Raw genomic sequence first — 19,956 nt, forward strand, 5'->3', positions numbered from 1 at the left:
CACGCATTAATTGTTCCTCAGTTTGTTAATATAATATAAATATTCGTTTCTCAGTTTGTTAATATAATATAAATATTCGTTAATATAAATTTATAATAATTTATATAAATATAAATTAATATAAATTTATCAAATAAATGTTTTTTAATTCGTACATAATATAGTGGTTTTTTCTCATTTAATTTACAAATTTATGTATATTTTAGCTTCTTTTGAAAATCAATAATCTCGACTCTTATTTATGGTATCTTGATTAAAATTTTTATCTTGATCTTGTCTCGAATTGCAAGATAAGATAATATTAAAATCAGCATAATCTTAAAATTTCATGCGATCCCTATTAAAGAAATAATAGTAATTTCGAAAAATCTTCTTACATTTTAAAAGACGATTAATATATAATGTGGGATAAAAGTAAATTTCGGATAAATAAGAGAAATATTAAAAGTAAAATATTAAATCTAAAATTAAACATGGGAATTCTCATTTGAAGGACGAGAGCTATTCTTACATAATAGATGAAAAAACGAGTTTTACATGATTTTCAATAATATAAAATCTGCGTCGAGATTCGCGAGATTTCCCGAAATACATACGTACATTGGAATATACCTGTCGCGTCCATCGTAATCCGTTTAGTGACCGGAAAATTACTCGAACGGAAACTAATTAAAGATAGTTATCGGCCGGCTGGTGCAACGAGTTGTGCGAGATTTGTTAATCGGGAATTAATCTCATCGGACGGTAAAGGGAGGAGAGAAGCCGGTTGAAAGTGCCGTCGCTGTGTTAAACTCGAACAGGGTTAATCCGGATTAAATTCCAGGTCCCTCTGCTACCAATAAAACCAGAAAGGGCAAACACACTCCCCGGGAATATCTCGGGACAGGTGCATCTCGGCGTGTCCCGTGCCTGGATTACGAAGCTACCACAAGATAATAGGACTGTATGCTACACGTGTACGAGATAAAAGCAGTTTGTTGGCGACGCCAATGAAGAAACTTTGCTCAAGGATTGTTAGACACTCGATAAATGTCATCAACCAACACGTCCTTAAAATTTTTGAAAACAGTCGCAAGAAAATTATTCGAATAGAGATAAGCAAATGATTTACAAAATGTTACGTTATACATTTCGAGAAATACTTTCATGTGTCTTTTTTTCTCAAGAATTTTCAAAATGTAATGTTCATCAGTAATTCAGAAATATCTCGATATTTTTATTATTTAGCAACATTGCGAAAGATAGGATTTTGGAAATTTTATTGTGATATTATTATTATAAAAAAAGTTAAGTGCAACGTTGGGGAGAATTTCGAAAATAATTCCATAAAAAATTATAAAGAAAAGCAAAATATTAGACTTTATGTAATATTATTATTTACAAATTAAGAGATTAAATAATCTCTTAATTTATGGATAAATAATATTATTTGAGAATTTTGGCACATATTTATTTATCTAATATATGTAATGTATGTAATATATATGTATTTCTGAGATAAAATATATATATTTTTTTCGAGAATTATACTTTCAAAAAATATATTATTAGAGTAAAATATATTATCAATTATATATATAATTAATAATTATAATTAATAAATATAATTCTTAAAAAAAGGTATAATTCTGAGATAAAATATTATATATATATATATATATATATATATATATTTTTTTTTTTTTTTTTTTTTTTTCATATTTCTTCTCAGAATTATACTTTTCTTTCGAGAATTATATTTTCAAAAAATTGGAGAAAATATTATAAAAATATTAGAGAGAATATGTTACTTTCACTACTATATTAAGCGAATTTACTTTTAAGTGTTCATGTTTTACGATCTCCATTCTTCGTATATATGAGACCAAAATTAAATTAATATTTATTTCATTTTGTGAAACATTAAATATTAACTATTCAGAATTATTATTTCTAAAATATTCCTACATCATTCGCATCGCAATTAAAAAGTCTATAAATGCATATGTAACATATAATAACAAAATGTTGAAATATATCTATTCGTTTCTCTCTTTTTGTCAAATACATATAACTCTAACTGCGATCGGCTTGACATCGATATCTCCACATCACATATTAGGTACTTAGGTACTTCTTTCGCCAACAAATATAGGATCTCCTCTGTAAACATCCGCGGCTAAGTAACATGTCCGGTTCGACGAGAGAGAAAGGGAGAGGGAGGGGTAGGGGGTGCAAGTTGCAAACAACATAGCGATCATCACGAAACGCTATACGTAAGTCGATGGCGAAATTCGACTTAAAACCCGGAGATTCGAATCGAGGGACACAAGAGGTCCATTATCGTCCAAGGACAAAGGGATCGAGAAAAAAAGACAAACAAGCGGGTGAGATCAAGCATCGGAAAATGTGTCGCCGACACTTTCTCGACGCGAACGGGCCTTTATACGAGGCTCGGGCTTCGTGTTTTTGCCCGTGTAATTAAACGCCAGGACACGGTACAATGGCGGACACGACAAAGGGCGAAGGCATCCTCCCCCGAAAGATGATTTGTCCGCTGAACGGGCACAATAGATGTTACATGTCGGACATTTACTTATTGTAGACCGACAAACGTTCTCGTATCGTGAGTTATAAGGGATTTTTATCGGACTTACCGGCAAGTGATTTGCAGGCAATATTTATTTTCGTAGAATATTTTTACGAGAAATTAAGGACCCTAAGAACCTACTTTAGTAGTATAAATTGATAACTTTAAGGAATTTTTAAGACATTTAAGAATTTTTAGGGATTGATGATTTTAAGGAATTTTCTTGAAAAAATATTAGAAATAGATTTTTTAACGTTATGTTTTATATTTTTATTTCATGTTTAAATAGTATAACGTCAACATTTTTAAATCTTAAATATTTAGCTTTTTTTGCTCAATATTGTTGGACGAAGTGTATTCAAAAATGATGATGACATACTACTCATGTAATTATTTGAAATAAAAAACTCGATCTAGTTTTATTTCGTATTTTTGGGATCCTGAATTTAATTAGAATTTAAAAAATTAATATTCAATATATTGTTATTTTCTGATCTTTAAAAAACGAACAAATTTCAGCAAAATTAAAAATTCTAAAGTGAAAAATGATACTACTTTGTTATTTTTCAATTTTTTAAAAATAAAATTAGATCCAGAATCTCAAAAATACAGGAAACTAGACTGAATTTTTTAATTTCAATTACACAAAGAGCAGCACGGTGTCACAACCATGCATTTTTTAACAGGCTCTTGAATGAAAAAAGCTAATTATATTCAAGATTTAAAAATACAACTTAAACATCAATAAAATATATGTAAGTTGCCAAAGAAATGAGTTTTTAATATTCCTCAAAAAACAATTTCCAAAAAATTATCAATTTTTCATACCGCTAAAATAGATTTAATGACAAAAAAATTGATCTTAATTAAATAATAAATACTTTTAAAATCGCCTGCCATGCAATCGATATAGTTTAATCGAAAGATTACTAATACACTTGAGATTTCTTTACGCGATATAAATCATGCAATTGCAAGAGAGAGAGAAGGAAGAAGAGAGATTTCATTTTCTCTCTCTTCGTGAGCAAAGGAAAATGTTCCCCTTCGGGAGATCCGAAGGAGCAAGATATAAAGAGGTGATAGGATACTTACCTTTAAGAGTTGCTGTAAGAGCACGTAACCTTCCCGTCATCGCCGCGAGCTGTGTCTTGTGCTTTATGGAGTCGGCGTCGGCCTGTTCGGTGAAAGCTCGCTGCAGCATCCTTTGCGTTTCCTGCTCTTTGACTGAAAGTGCCTCTCGAAGATGATCGGCGTGTATCTCCGACTGCAATTTCAGTTGCCGCCGCATCTCGTCGTCCAGCTTCTTCTGCTCCGCCAGCAGCTGAAACACGAGGATGAATATGTCGCTCGTAAACGGAAACAACACGAACATTTCGTTTTACGCTTCCTTTTATGCCAAATAATCAAGGATAGAAATATACGACTTTACTGTAATAGAAGTAAATCTCTTTCTAATGATAAATTTTTATTCTAAGAACGTCATCACGCGATTTTCTTCAATGTTTCCTCGCCTCACCTGGCGAATAAATGTTGTTCATATAGATTAATTTTCATACTTTTTATTAAATTTCTCAGAGCGACGTGTGCAAATTTATGACACATCGCGTCTCTTCCCTTCAATTCCCTTCAGAGGAACAGGAGGAAATAAACGTCACCCGAGAGATAAGGCAAAGTCTCAGGAGACTAGATAAGACGATGCTTACCAGTGCTTTAAAGTCTAAAATAGCTGTCTGTCGACAGCTCGGTGACATTATTGTAAGGTACAAAAACACCAAGTCATATCGGCGTCCCGAGAATCTCGCGAAATGACAAAAAAATATACTCTTTGTCTGGAAACAAACAAGAGAGACGGAAAGAGTGACCTTATTTTCACAAACGTACGCTATATTAAAGCGAAATATAAAGATCCTAGGTTCAAGAAGAAGAGAGAGAGAGAATCGATTTTCATAAATTTCATAAAGAAAGGAAATCAAGAGGCTTTTATGTAAAACCCAATTACCGATATAAGAGTTCGCCCCCGCAAACACCACCCTCGGGGGCGATAATGCCGTTCGAGGTACACAGACCCCGAGGCATTAGCCTAATGAGACTTTGATGAATTATCCGCACTTAAGGCATCACCAGGGCTTTACCCTCACATCGGGTAGCCACCCAAGCCACGAAAATCTGGCCCATCCTATCTACCCCATTTCGCGGCCTCTGTTCCACGTCCGACGACGTCTCGTGCCACTCACCATCCTGACCAATCCAGCGTGTTTCGGGCAACGTCTACGAGAATCCGTGGACATGCATTGGCCCGTCATCATCGTCAGAACTTTGAGTACCAAGAACCCGTGTCAATAATTAACGCCCGGCTGACCCGACAACCCGTTTGACTCAAGGATGCAAGAGGGATTTCTACCCGCGCCACGGGACATGGATCCCTCGATCGTAGCTTATCAGTTTCACGCTAAGTCTACGAGAATGCCAAACGGATCATTTGGATAATTAATATCGATTATCGATTAAATGAAAACCGAAGACGCAGTGAGGAGGGAAGGAGGGAGGGGGAGCAAAGAGATATTATGACATAAAACCCACACTGAGAAAAATCGTTTAATTGTACCAACAAGACGTATATAATTGAAGGTATTTTGGTTAAATCAAACAAGAATTTTTAGTTATCATGATAAGACTCGATTTTTTATAGTTAGAACGTTTAATAGATTTTACTATAAGGATTTGATTAGTATTTTCTGGTTGGATCTATAAAATTTCTTATTACATTAATTTCTGTGCTTGCTTCTTAATTTAACTCGTATTCAATATATTTGCCATGAGATGTATATAAAGAACTAGTATTAACATTAAATCCAAAGTATATTTTTTTTCTTTTACGAGCAGTAGTGGCAGAAAGAGGACGCTAGCTCTCTGATTGTGTGTGTTTGAGCTGCATCTTCTTCTTGCATCACTGTTTATCAGTTTAATTTCTAACAAACTGAACTTAAAATAATAATTTATTCAATAATCTGGATTAAATTTATGCAATAATCGTGTTGGAATCCATAATCTGGATTGAATTTATGCAATAATCGTGTTGGATTGAATTTATGCAATAATCGTGTTGAAATTCAGAATATTAAACAGACTTTTGAAATTAGATGAAAAAAATTTTAAACGACTTGGTGCTGGCGAGTTTAGTATTATTAACCAGAAAATTTGATAAATTTAACAGGAAGAAATTAATCAGATTCATCTGGTAATTCCTACAAGAATTCTGGTTCGTCCATTTTCCAACAGACATACTGGTTGAATCTACCAAAATTCTAATTAATGCAACCAGATTTTTTTCTCAGTGCAGGACGAATGAAAATGAATCTTAATTGCAATTTTATAAAGTGGCGATTTCTCACGTTGAAAAAAGGGATTTCATATGCAATATAATAATATAAAGATGCGAATAACAAGAGGTAGGAGACTATTTCATCCAGGCGGAGATAAGCTCCTCGTTGCACTTCATAATCCCTTTAAAAAAAAAATGCAAAGTACTTCACTAATACCGGTCGCATGCTGCCAAGCCGGATTAATTAAATGCGGCAGAAGAAAAACGCGTGCCGCTTATATTCGCGCCAATTCACGCGAAAATCAATGTTTCGCTCGCAACAAACATCGCGACAGGTACTCTTATTATTCTTTTATTCTTTTTCTCTTGTCGTCGTAATCCTATAATCGCATTCAGCCCGATTATAGTCTCAAAATACTTACGCAATTATTATGTTTCTATTTATTTGCCATTTTGAAATTTTTCCTCCAGCTTAGATTAGCAATGTTGTAGAGTAAAACATGTAATATGCCTCGATATGCAGGGAAAATTCATTGCCCCATTCATTGCTCGAACATAATAAGCTTCAACAAGTGTTATTGAAACAGGAATCGATAATGATGATACACAATCAACTGAGAATCAACTGCACAGAATGCGATTTTATATTAAACAGAATTAATTATCAAATCAATTATCTTTAGAGAAAAAAAGTTGTAAAATTTGACATAGTATTTTTATTTTTAATCACACACATATTTTATCCCATAAAAGTAATTGTCATTATATATATATTTCATATATATTCTCACTGTATACTTTTGAAGATATAGCTTGTAAAATTTAATCGATAGTTGAATCATATATATTTTTTTAATGTTTTTTATTCGATATATGTAAAGATGTATTTTTCTTCAAAAATGCAAAAATATCCCATATAGGGATGCCCTAGTTCTATTGTAACAATTTTTTCAGCATTTTTTCCGGCAAACTATGAGCAAAATATATAAAAAAAATTTACAAGGATGGAAAAGCCGGAAGCAATGGCAAGGGTCCAGACCCTATGAATGTCAGTATTTTTTAGAAGAAATAAGGAAAAAGATGCAATTCTTATAAATATTCAATAATATTCAATCGATATTTTTATTGAGTTAAAATATGAATTTTTATGTTCCATCGAATTTTGTAATTTAGAAAAAAATTATTTTCGTCGATTATAATTATCTAAAGTATTTTTCATCAAAGCTAGGCCCTTTTAAGTATTTTCAAAAAATTGATCTTATAATCAGAATATTTCAATTAATCAAAAATTGGTGTAATTATTAATTGTAATATTAACAAATCTTTGTAAATTTCAACTACCCATAAAATCTGCTCATCATAAATGTATTTTATATTGATTTACTAAGAATGTATTACATCGTTTTACTCTATATTAAGAACATTTTGATATATACGCTAATTAATCAAATATCTGTAATTTCAAAAGAATATTCGCACATTTTTCCTGCGAAACTTAAAATGCAAAACATTGTACGAATTCTTTTTTTTTTTTTTTTTGACAGTGCAATTTTCTATCCCGTGACTTCCCGTACATGGCATTTGTCTTTCTCTCTTACTCTTTCGGATAACGAATTCCGTTCGGTTCTCGCGTTTATCTCTCGCGAAGACGAATTCGACGAGCGAAATCGCGATGGTTTTTCTCGGAGTGCGCGACTAATTTAATGACGACAATTTGTACGGCGATCTACCTAGGGATCGCGACGGTAAAACCCTCTTCCGGAAAGAAAGGAAAACGTATTTCAAGCTATTAACTCGCGCGGGTCGCGTCTCGCCGACTTCGCCCACCGATCGAAAGTTTGCGATGGAAAAACTTGAAGCTTTTTTCTAAGTGTCGTGAACAGGAATTCCCAAAGTTCGCGTCTGCGTTCAATGGTTACGCCGTGCTTGACTTGATAATCGACGAGAATGGATGGAAAAGCCCCCTTCTCTTTTTCTCCGACGTCGAAATCGTGATCGAGTCTTTCGTACAAGCAAAATGACTGTAATAAAGAATCTGTGCAATTTATGAGGATTTTAAGTTTTTTTAAATATAATTTTAGTGAGATTTCGAGAGGATTTTACTCGTGTTTTTTTCTTAAGTTCCTCAAAATAGGAAAGAATCCTCATTCCCATCATTTTCGGTTTACGTTGACAGCAAGTCATACGAGAAGATTCAGACAAAATTTAAAAGACTAGCATATATTTTCAAGTTTACTAGAGATAGACTAGACTTTATGACAATGATTCTGTCAATTTTTCGAAAGGGAGACGTTTCAATAAAAATATTTCTTTGGCTTTAACATAGGTTTTTTTTGCAATAATTTTTCTTGTTAAAGGCGCGTTCTCAAATAAAATGTTAAGGCACGAACAGTTTTAGAGTTGTAATACTTCGCCAATCGAAAATCGATAGTTCCCTATTGGAAATGAAGGGCTTTTCACGAAACTTTTCAAATGCAGTTAAACGAAGAAGAATAATCTTATTGTTCATATTCAATCAAACTTTACTTCTTATTCAATTCTAATTCGTAATTTAATTATCATATTTAATGTTGAATTCAGAATTTTCAGCAAATGGCACCCTATACGCGATAATTTTTTTTCTTTCTTTCTTTTTTAAATTGTCAAAGAACTTGTCGTTAAAGATCAAAGATTTCTAAATAATTTTACTTTATATTATATCATTTTATATTGATAGATTCCTGAAAAATTAGCAGTAACAATGACTTCATCTTTAAATTATTCCAGAATTGTAAACAGTAAAAATTAATATTTCGCTCGAGAAAGAAAGCCACGTGATTGATGCGTATGATTACGTTGACATTAATGTAGGAATTTTTCATCGCGCCTTCATGACTAGAGCTACTCTAGCAGTATGAAAAATTAATGGTTTCTAGAAATTTTTTCAAGAAATTGATATTTTTAACATTTTGATGTTTTTATTGATGTTTAAGCAAATATGTTAGTATTTTTAAATCTCGGATATTTAGCTCTTTTTATTCAATATGAGCTTCTAATAAGTTTGAAAATGCATTATTTTACTAGAAAGAATTGAAAAATAACAAGGAAATAATAGAATTCATTCACATATAATTTCATTAGAAAAAAATTTAAAAATAACAAAATATCATTTTAAAATTAGATTCGTTAATTTTGCCGAAATTTTTTCATTTCTTGAAGATTAAAAAAATATTACATATTAGTTTTTCAAATTCTAATTAAACTCGGTATTTCACAAATATTTTACAAAATAAAACTAGGCTGAATTTTTTTCTCATTTTATTGACAATTACACGAGGAGCAGCACGTCATTTTTAAAGACGATACGCGCAAAGGCTCATATTGGACAGAAAAAAATAAATAATAAATATCCAAGATTTAAATATCTAAAATTTAAAAATACTGATGTAACTTAAATAAAAACATATGTAAAACGCCAAAAAAGTCAATTTTTAATATTCTTCAAAAAAATATTCCTAAAAATCGTGAATTTTTTATACCGCTAAAGTAGACTAGGTTCTTAATACTTAACATTTATTTCTTGCAGATTGATTAGTCGTCCTGTACACGACGTGTAATATTTTTTTCTATCGATCGATTAGTTAAAAGCAGACGTGTGCTCGACGTCTGCTTTTAACTAATCGATCGATAGAAAGAATCACCTGAGTATCCTAAAGAACGCACGCATGCCGGAAAAATGCGACTAAAAGACTCCTGAGTATTTTAAGCGTGCATGCACATTGCGTATTTATAAAAGACAAAAAGAGAAAATATTAAATATACAAAGAGTATTTTTTGGAATTTCAGAAAATATTATATTAAAGCAGTAATTTTCTACAGAACTTGTGTACGTTTCAAAGAATTAAAATACGAGTTCCAGTGAAAAAATTTTGCCGGATTCTTCCGCGAAGAATTCTAATGAAATTAAAAAGCTTTTCAACTTTTTATCGTAAAAAGCTTCTGTAGCATAAATCTTAATTACGTAATGATAGTTTGTTTTGCGGTCGACAATTGGTAAAATTATCGGCGATACTTTGGCTCGACGATGAGCTTTAAAAGTTACATGGAAAATGGATCGGACGGAGTTCCTCTCGCTGCTCATTTTTTATTTCCAGGCGCGATGGGAGAAAGGAAGATAAGCCTCGCTTGCTCGCGGAATAAAACAAATCGCAGCAAAAAGTTTCATCGATAATTCAGGTCTGCCGCGGTAAATAACTTTCAGGTATACTATCATAAAGATACCTACGACCAAGCCTGAAAATCCCAAACTGCGGCGGTAGATAAGGAACCTTGAATTTTTCAAGCTCTCCATATGATCGTATTCATATATATGATGTATTCTTACTACTCTCTTACTCACAGAAAGCTTTATTTATTCCTTTTTTTATTTATTCAAGCGCATGTAATAAAGACAATGGCTATGTTATTGATTTTTTTTATATTACATTCACCCATAATATATGCTCTGGGAAAATATGATGAAAAATAATGAGTGAAACAAATGATGAAAAATTACTATTAATTATATATGTAGAGTTGCACGAGATATGAAGTCTATTGTCCCATCTTATCTTAAAATTCCAGACAAGACGAGATTCAAGATGAGATTTTTAATTAATCAAGACAATACCAAAACTAATTGTAAGATTGTCAAAAAAAATTACTGGTCTTGTCAAGATTATTAATTAAAAAAAATATGAATATAAACTAAAATATATATAGTTACAATTTAAATGAGAAGAAAATTATTATTGTATACATACTTAAAAAATTTTATTTGATAAATAAAAATAATTATATTAATGAATTTATATTAATGAATTTATAGAGAATCAATGAATACTCACAAAATATACAATTAATACACACGAAATAAACAATATAAAATTTTATATAAAATTCATCTTCATTATAAATCTTAAATTATATTATAAAGATTATGATAAATATTATTTTAAAATTGTCGAATATTAAATGAGAATTTAATAAAATATTTAATAAAATCGAAATAATGCAAGACACGATATAAAACAAGATTTTTTGCTACACACATTCAAGATCAAGAAAAGCTTGAAGTTTTCGAAAATTTTCAATATTTTTACGAATATTGTCTTGTCTGGAATCTTGTGCAACTATAAGTAATCAAAATCTTTAAGACTGTAAAAACTTAAGAAAAAGTAATAATTTCCACTCGAAATATTTTCCAACGTGACTACAAAACTTTACTCTCCAGATGAAAATAACAACAATAACAATTAACTTCTTCCCGAGTCATTCGGGAAAAAAGTTGACTCAAGTTGTTCAAATGTAAACCCTTTTTACCATGACCGTTTGGTCCACCCGATGATTTGCGGCGCAACTTTACCTCGACTTTCGAGGGCGAAAACATTCGAAGTCGCCCGGACAGACGAGGACAACCAGTTGTTTTTCGTGGCAAAGCTACGTTAATTAAATGACGCATGAGAGAATAGCTCGAATAAAGTCTATGACGACGATAACGACGACGACAGCACACTTTCGTCGCTTTCGCCCCGATAATTCGTATCGACTGTCGCGAAATGAACGGTCGTTTGTTAGCGACAACTTATGAACAAATTATACAATGATTTCCATTAATTAATTCCGCCCCCATACACGTGATTTAATGGATGACGCGGGGATATCGCCGCGAGCGATGCATTAACGGTGAAATATTCGGCCGGACGTTAACGAGCGGTACCGGAAGCTCGTAGACAAATAGCAATTAGAGGACACCGCTGTTCCCGTCCGAAACGAGAACAAAAGGTCGTGCTCGCCACGTCGGATCGATCCGACAAGATTTATATTCGGCTTGGAAGAGTAAAAGGGAAAGAGAGATGGACAAGCGGGGTGAGAAAGGGAGAGAGGGGGACAGGGATATAAAGAAGAGAAGAACGGAAAAGAGCTGTCGGACAACTATGAGGACACTAAGTCATAATGGTTCCTCGACGGATACCTACGCCAGTGGCATACGGCACAAACGCCGTCTACTCTAAGGGAATAATATCGCCGAGCTGCCGTCGAAATATTGGCGTCCGGCCAAATGGAAATAAATAAAACGGCCGAAGGGAGGCTGCGCTGCAGCCTCCAGGGGAAGCATCCTGCATGCAAGCATGCCACATTAGAATATATCACGTTATATATGTGACACGTTAATCTAAAAGTTAAAAATATATAAAATATATATAAACTGCTTCTAAAATTCATATCTTATATTTTCCATATTTTTAGATTTTGAATTAATCTTTTCGATCAAATCGACACGCATTATTATTTTATATATTTTATATATTCCATACTTTTGTATAAGATGAATTTTAGATTAATTAAATTTTTAGATCAATTAAAATAAGGATATATTAATCTAAAAAATTATACAAGATCTAAAAATATATATATTTTTTAGATTGATTTAGATTTTATGTATTTTTAAATTTTAGATTAATATTTAAATTGATATGTCTTTATATGTGTATTTTAATCAATCTAAAAATTTAATCAATTTAATTAATTTAAAATCCATCATATGCAAGTAAAATATGACATATCGATCTGACCTGAAGATAGTTTTGTATTAAATATGATGATCCGATTTGAACGTCATTTCTATTGGAAATCAACCTAGATTATCGATCATATTTGATTTAAAAAACTGGATTAAAAAAAAAATACAAAGAACAAAGAATTATTAAAAGACTCTGGGAGAGACGCATCACCGGCAAAATTTCGTAAAATGTATTTATGCCTTTGCTTAAACAGCACGCGAATATTATTTTATGCGCGCTCCAACTGGTTTGAGTAGTCTTTTAAAAAAAAGCATCATAAAGTGCGCGTGATGTAAGCGATTACGAATCATTGTGTGACCCATTGTTACTTTCCTTTTTCCATTATTTTCCGACGCTTTTATAATGAAAGTCCGCGCTTTATCATCGTGATCTCTCTATTCTTCCACTTTACAACTTAAGCACTTTCAATCCCCAGCGAGGTATGCTTTTAACTGACCCTCCTTTATTTTATCCCTTTCGCTTTTTTCCCGCGAAATAAATTTTCTTGAAAAAATAAAAAAAAATCCACCAATTCAATTACAATTATTATCGCGCGACCCAATAATAGTATTCGATTAATAATTCAATAAATAAAAGCCTTGCACCTTGCACTATTTAATTTGCACTTTAATTCGCGTGTCTATCTGCCTATCATAATGATAGAACTTCTCGATGCAAACGAATAGAACAACATTGATAATGATGCTAAAACTCGCGTTTATTTGCAATTTATACACAAGAAAAAAAAACGGATATAGAAACGTGAAAGCACACAGATAGGATGTAGAGCATGATTCCCGTATCAAACATCGTGCTTTGAAATCGTTTCGATCGTATCTCCCGAGTATATTGCTTTTCTCGCAATAAACGTGTATACGCATGTTATAAACGAATTCAATCAACACTTTTCTACAGTAAAATATATAAAAGTAGAATATATAAAAGTAGAATACATAAAGGTATATATAAAGGTAAAAATGCGATAAAATAACGTTTTGCGTATACAGGGTGTTTCTTAATAAGTGCGAAAAATTTTAGGAGATGATTCTTTATCGAAAATTAAGCATTAAATTAAACATGTATACCTACATCCCTCCCTGTGGAGTTACACTCCTTCAAAAATGGGGATAAAAATTAGGTTTTTTAGATTTTTATTATAATTTTGTTTTCCAATTTTTCCAACATTTACTCTAATTTTATTTTTATTTTAAAATTTAATTTTTCGTAATTCAAAATCTATGCTATTTAGCATCGTGCTGTGCACGATAACGTTTTATTTTTTTTCTTGAAAACTATTGATTTTATGAAAAAAATTTATGAAATAAAAGTTTCTAAGTAAATCAAACTTTTTAATGCATATTTTTAGATGATATTCCAGTCAATTAAAAAGTTCTAATAAAAAATTGGGGTTGCTAGTTTCGTCTCTTTATAACAATATAGGAGACTGAAAAATATATTAATAAATAACCTTTTTATTAGTAGAAAATATCCACTAGTTTCATTTCCTTAACTTATTTCAAATTTGAGAAAAAAATAAAAACCTAATTTTTATGTATGATGTAGGAGTATATGTTTATATGAAAAACCCTCCTTAATTTTGACAAAGAATCATCTTCTAAAATGTTTCATATTTATTAAGAAACACCCTATATGTATAATTGGCGAATTATAAATCGATAATTAAAAATATAATAATAATTTATATAATAATATAATAAATATATAATAATAATTTATATTGCAATTATTTATAAATAATTATTGAATAAAGAAAAAAATATTACATATATATTATATATATATATATAATATTATTTTCTTTATTTAATTATTTATTAATTATATGTGAAAAATAGTAATAATTTATATTTTAATTAATAATTCAGTTCTTTTGAAATGTTAATTTAAAATTTCATATTCTTCTGCAGATAAAAGTCCATCTATGATTCATACATCAAATTCAAAACACAGAGAAAAAAATTTCCTACCTCTTTCGAGTATTTGTCTTCAAGCACGAGCTTCTCCTGGTTAACTGCAAGACAAATTAACGCATCCAATTTTTCTTGAGTCGCATCTTCTCCGGCCGCTCTTAATGCCGCTTTCACTTTAGTCTCACTGACTGTCTGCAATCAAATAATTATTTCATGAAAATATCGTTATACAATATTAATCTCGTATGAAAATGGCCGCTTTAATAATGCGAGAAATTAGAGAATTTAGAGAAATTAGAGATATAAATTTAAAGAAAGAGTTGTGTGTCTGTTGAAGAAAAAATATTGACAACGCACCCTTAATTTTTCCAACTCTTTCTGTAGATTGTTAACTTTGTGATACATATGCAGGACGAATAAATCGAAGGCTTCTTCACTGACAGATAGTTTCTTGTCATGAATATTTATATTAGGGAACAGAATTTGCAATTCTTCGTTAAAATCTTCCCGCGCCGTTTTAATCTGCTTCCAATAACGCTCGACAAGGTTACCACTCTGCAACTCTTCGGTGTACTTCCTTTTCGCCTCGTCCACATCGTCCATAATTTTCCTAACGTTCCGTCTCGCTGCCGTCTTCATATGTGCGGGCGCTTCGAACACGGACTCATCAATTAAATTGTACATGCGCTTAAGCGAATTCAACGCATCTTTCGCGTGCTCTTCCGCTTGCTGTACCGTCTCTTTCCTCTTTTCCGTCGCTTCTTTTAACCTACCAAGTACAAATTCAGTTATTAGATAAAGAAATAAAGCGTGAGACGATTACATAAAAGTACATCGTTACATATTACATAAGTACGATCATCACCTTTGCCAAACGGTTCCGCTTATCGTAGTGCCACTACTCTCAATCACTTTAATAACATCCCGATTGTAGTCTTGAAGTGCGTACACTGCCTTATGATATGCTGCGATAGCTTTAGCAGCGGCCTCGCCGCAATTCGTTTCTAGTTCGACGAGATTTTGCGGCATCAATTCCTGGGGGTACACTTGTGGGAGGTGGCGTTGGTTTCTCAACCACTATAAAAAATATAAGTAATTTAATAATTTGTATAGAAAGAAGTCGTATGTGAAATAATTTCGAAAAGTATGCCAACGTACCAACGTCTACTTTTTCACCCTTCTCTTTACTAACGCGAATTTCGGCATAATTCTCATTAATAGGCGCTTCCTTCTTCTCGACGAGTGGTTTAAAAACTGGCTTGGGTGCTACAGTATACATACATGCGATTGTTAAAGATTAATGGGAATATTATATATGTACAATTTAAGGAATTTAATTAAGCTTCATACTTTATATACTAGATCTAATTTTAAAAAGTTGTAAAAAGGAGTTAAAGGAATAAATGTAAGAAAATAGAGAAAAGGATAAAAAATGTAAAAAAGGAAGACATGAAAACAGGAATGGAATTAGGAATTACATATATGGGATGGGACTCACGTATGTATTCTATAAGTTTTGTGCAATCTAATCTTTCCTGACCTGGTTCTGGTTTTGATGTTTGACTGATGAACAAGTCCAGAATCCTGCAAAAGAATATTTATTCACTTTAATGAAATAAATAATCATTAACAATTATTAAACATCATATATGTTTTATTTTCTTACGTCTGCTTTAATGTTTTGAAGAATGTAAGTACAAAATCGAAATAGCTAGAGTCCTCTTGAAAGATAATTCGAATGGCTTTATCCGTACCAGGAATCCATCCTTCGAGAGTAGCTCGAACTTCTGGATCTTGCTTTACATAAGTTAATATTCCTAAAGTACCTATTGTTACAGCTCCTAAAGTTATCAATGTTCCTGATCCTCGACTTTTCTCACTATTACAAACCAAGAGCACAATTGAAATAAATTAATTCATAAATCAGTTAATCTTCTCCCTTACAATATAATACACAGCCAAAATTATATAAACAGTTGACAAAAATGATTGCAACATGCGTTAATCGATTTAAAAATAACATGCCAAATATTTTCAAATTTATATTTCAGGTACCTTTTTGGCGGTGCGGTCGAATACTTAGGTCCAGTAAACCTGGACGTAAGTCTGATATCCTTGCATAGCCTAAAAAAAATATAATAAAACCAAAATAAAAAATATACACAATTATATCAAAATAATATTAAATAAAAATATCTATACATATTACTTGTCAAAAGTGAAAACCCATACAGCATGGTATATTGCAGGAATATTATTAATATTGTTGTAACATTGCAATATTGCCGCAATATTACAGCAATGTTCTGCAAGGTCAGTAAAGTCTAGATAATTCAAGATCATTCAAATATAACGAGAAAGGTGCATAAATACAGACTTATGTTTATAAAATCATTACTATTATTTTTTATTCAAGATAAATCATGATCGAACATAACCTCACCGCACAGATTAACGTGTGAAATCGATGACAAACAAGTGGAAATAAATATTCCAAGGCTAATAAAATGTAATCTTAATATTGAGTGACACTTTTGACAGCACCTGTCATCGTCGAAATTCGCTGTCAAGAGGAACTCACCTCCCTTCCGGCTCGCATTTGACGCGTGCTCGCGATTCATGGTACCTGGCTGTCAAATATAACCTGGAGCAGCCGTGTTTCTTGACCTGAAAGAGCAACGAACAGAGTCAGGGCTTCTGGAATTATGTAAGCTCTCTTATAACCCGTGTCACCATCTTTGTCACAAGGCTTTCGAGGCGCGCGAACGTCGCGATCGAGATTTTTCAGATCGTTCACTGGTGACCCCCGACGTCGACGTCGCCGTCGCGGGCATCCTCCGCGCCCGTCGTCGTCGATTTCTCGAACAGCCGACGAAAGAGGCGATCGAAGGTTGGCGCGCGACACTGGACGACATCGAGTCGCGGGCAACGTTGCTACCTCCTCGCGTTTTTCCCGAGAACGAAGAATCCGCTCGACTCGACCTGTTACTCGCAAACTTTCGCCTCTCGCTCTACGTACCCGAGTTAGACCGTTGCACGGAAATTTTAATCCAATTCGGAACATCTTTCGGGGTGGCCGGTCAGGCTGCCGAAAGGCGGGAGGGGGAGAAAGGGAACGACGGTGCAAAACAGCTGGTCGCTGGCCCGATATTCCGGATTCCGGACGGACGGAACTGCGGAAAGGAAGGATGTTGCGTGTGGCGAGCACGGCGCTGCGAGGTGGGTACGCGCGAGTCGAACAGCTGATCGCGCGATCGGCCAGGCGCGTCACCGGGATCTGTCACGCGCCGGTTACGCGACGCGCTGTCAATTTCCCGATTTCGCGTCGCGTCGCGACGTCGACGACGAGATCTGCGACGTCGAGAGGTTATGTGTCTTTGCTCGTGCGACCGCCATGACTGGACACGAGGAACGGCGCGGAATCCGAAATTCTTGTGGCGCGCGTTTCAATCGTGTATCTCGAGTCTGAAGCTCGTTTATCCCGAAAGGACCTCGAGGCTTTCTTTCTCGAGTTTATACAGATTTTTATATATGATATATAACATTATATAACGTATAATATATTTGATATAATATATATATAATATATTTGATATAATATATATTTGATTTTTTTGGTTAAAATGGTTCTATTTGAAGCAAATTTAATCTACAAATTTAAAGTGTCACAATTTTTTTTAATATTATTTTTTGTAGGAAATTTAAACTATTTTATGCAATAGTTTATTTTTAGTATAATGATTTTGTTTAAATTAAAATAACGTTTTATAAAAGTATTTTGATATATTATTTTGTAATAATTTTTTATATTAATATAATTATATGTTTAATATACATTTTTCAAATTTTTAATTATTAATATATACTTTTATGTATTAATAATACTGTGTTATAATATATACTTTTATATATAATATGTAATTATATTGTATATATAATATATAATTATATATATATTATTCTATCTAACATATAAATATAAAAATATAATATATAAAAATCTGTGCTTGAATTTACTCACATATTGTAGTTTGCTGTTAAATACACTTGATAGATATACATGTGGATGAAGATATTTATACAACAGATAAAAAAATATTTGTATATGCATGTGTGTGTGCTTCAGAACACACAAAAAAAGAGATTTCGCCAAACATTTTCAAAATATTGTATCCTGTAAATACATATTTTACTGCATCACTCATGTTTTCCTGCATTTACTCATTTCAGGAATTGCAGCAAAAGCGACAAGTACTAATGTAACCTTTATTGCTTCAAGATGTAATGCCCTTTTCAATTCTACAATTCTTCAGTACAGAAATTTTGGAGCATTGTCACTTGCTGTCCAAAAGTGGGCTGCTATTAATCCAGTACAACATAAAACATTACTAAAGTAATATATAATATCGCTAAAATAACCTATGTACTAGGATAACTTAATTAATTTTTACAATAATTTATACATCACTTTTTATAATAATTTATTTTTTAAAATAATCATATAATAATATATGCATCTATAAAAAAATATTATCTTTCCAGTTATGCAGTGACAGAAAATTGTCTAGCGTTGCCAGCAGAGCCTATTAATGTACCAATAAGAACAGTCACTAAATTTTCTCTGAGAAAAGGAAAGCGGAAAACCGTAAAGACGGTCTTAAAACGCTTTTATAGATTAAATTGGTAATATTTTAAGATATATTTAATGCGTTATAATAATCTAAAATTTAAAAATATTGCATATTTTGCATATTAAAATTCCTGATACATAATAAACTCGAGACAAAATCAATTTAAATAAAACATAAATAAAAAATTGCAGGGGTATCTGGATTAGGACAAAAGCTGGTCGAAGAAAACATCTATGGAGGAAATCGTCCGCCAGAAAGAAGAGATTGCAACAACATGTATTCTGTAATTCCACGCAGAGCACATTGCTAGACAAGATGGTATGCAAGTACTGGAAAAGACGACATTATTATGTTGACGATCCATACGAACCGTATCATGAACGAGAAGGATTCTATTTAACTCGAAAAAGACCACTAGCTTAATTAATTGCCCATATTATATACTACCAATTATTACAATTGCAACTTTTGAAAAAAATATCATCAACAAACAATGTTGTCATCAGCAAACAATGTTGTCATCTGAGTTATATAATTGTGTGTTCGTTTTATGCATCAAATCTAATTTCTCTGAATTTATTATAAAATGACTTATGCAGATAATATTACGTAGATATCATTATATAGATAATAATAATTATGTATAGATACATATTCCTGATAAATAAAATATGCTGTAATACAGTCGTCGAGTTTTATTAAAGTTTGTAAACATGTGTTCCATTGTCTGTCAGCGAAACAGCTGATCGAGATACACAAGTTATCCCTATAGTTATAGATGCTCTTAATTAGCGCAAAATATTAATATCCAACATATGTGACATTCTTATATCTCGACACAGATGTCGGAATTTTTTTATCAATCGATATCGCTGCAAAGTGCGATAAGATATCACAATATGTCACGTCCCACAATTGCATG

At 32.3% G+C, this 19,956-nt stretch overlaps 2 protein-coding genes across 2 annotated transcripts in view; one reads left to right on the forward strand and one right to left on the reverse strand.

The window, feature by feature from the left end:
• The window catches only part of LOC105254971 (MICOS complex subunit Mic60), a 53,514-nt gene extending 35,930 nt beyond the window's left edge, over positions 1-17,584 (reverse strand). The window contains 11 exon segments of the mRNA XM_011263985.2: positions 3,662-3,890; positions 14,461-14,595; positions 14,761-15,172; positions 15,269-15,456; positions 15,458-15,480; positions 15,562-15,669; positions 15,944-15,987; positions 16,070-16,282; positions 16,459-16,527; positions 16,985-17,070; positions 17,423-17,584. Of these exon segments, the coding sequence (XP_011262287.2) occupies positions 3,662-3,890; positions 14,461-14,595; positions 14,761-15,172; positions 15,269-15,456; positions 15,458-15,480; positions 15,562-15,669; positions 15,944-15,987; positions 16,070-16,282; positions 16,459-16,527; positions 16,985-17,070; positions 17,423-17,467 (1,552 nt within the window). The 5' untranslated portion in view covers positions 17,468-17,584.
• Positions 17,446-19,786, forward strand: LOC105254970 (39S ribosomal protein L35, mitochondrial). The gene is made up of 4 exons (XM_011263984.3): positions 17,446-17,622; positions 18,634-18,796; positions 18,946-19,086; positions 19,226-19,786. The coding sequence occupies exons 1-4, from the start codon at positions 17,592-17,594 to the stop codon at positions 19,455-19,457; spliced, it is 567 nt and encodes a 188-aa protein (XP_011262286.1). The 5' UTR covers positions 17,446-17,591; the 3' UTR covers positions 19,458-19,786.
• The last annotated feature ends 170 nt before the right edge of the window (positions 19,787-19,956 follow it).

The sequence above is a fragment of the Camponotus floridanus genome, unplaced genomic scaffold (genome assembly GCF_003227725.1).
Source record: "Camponotus floridanus strain SB8 unplaced genomic scaffold, Cflo_v7.5 scaffold29, whole genome shotgun sequence".
NCBI classification, from domain to species: Eukaryota; Metazoa; Arthropoda; class Insecta; order Hymenoptera; family Formicidae; genus Camponotus; species Camponotus floridanus.

Coding starts and splice junctions, on each gene's coding strand:
- LOC105254970 (XM_011263984.3), top strand. CDS start 17,592: ATGTTGCGTGTGGCGAGCACGGCGCTGCGAG. Junction 17,623..18,633: donor GGCGAGCACGGCGCTGCGAG/GTGGGTACGCGC, acceptor TACTCATTTCAG/GAATTGCAGCAAAAGCGACA. Junction 18,797..18,945: donor CAACATAAAACATTACTAAA/GTAATATATAAT, acceptor TTATCTTTCCAG/TTATGCAGTGACAGAAAATT.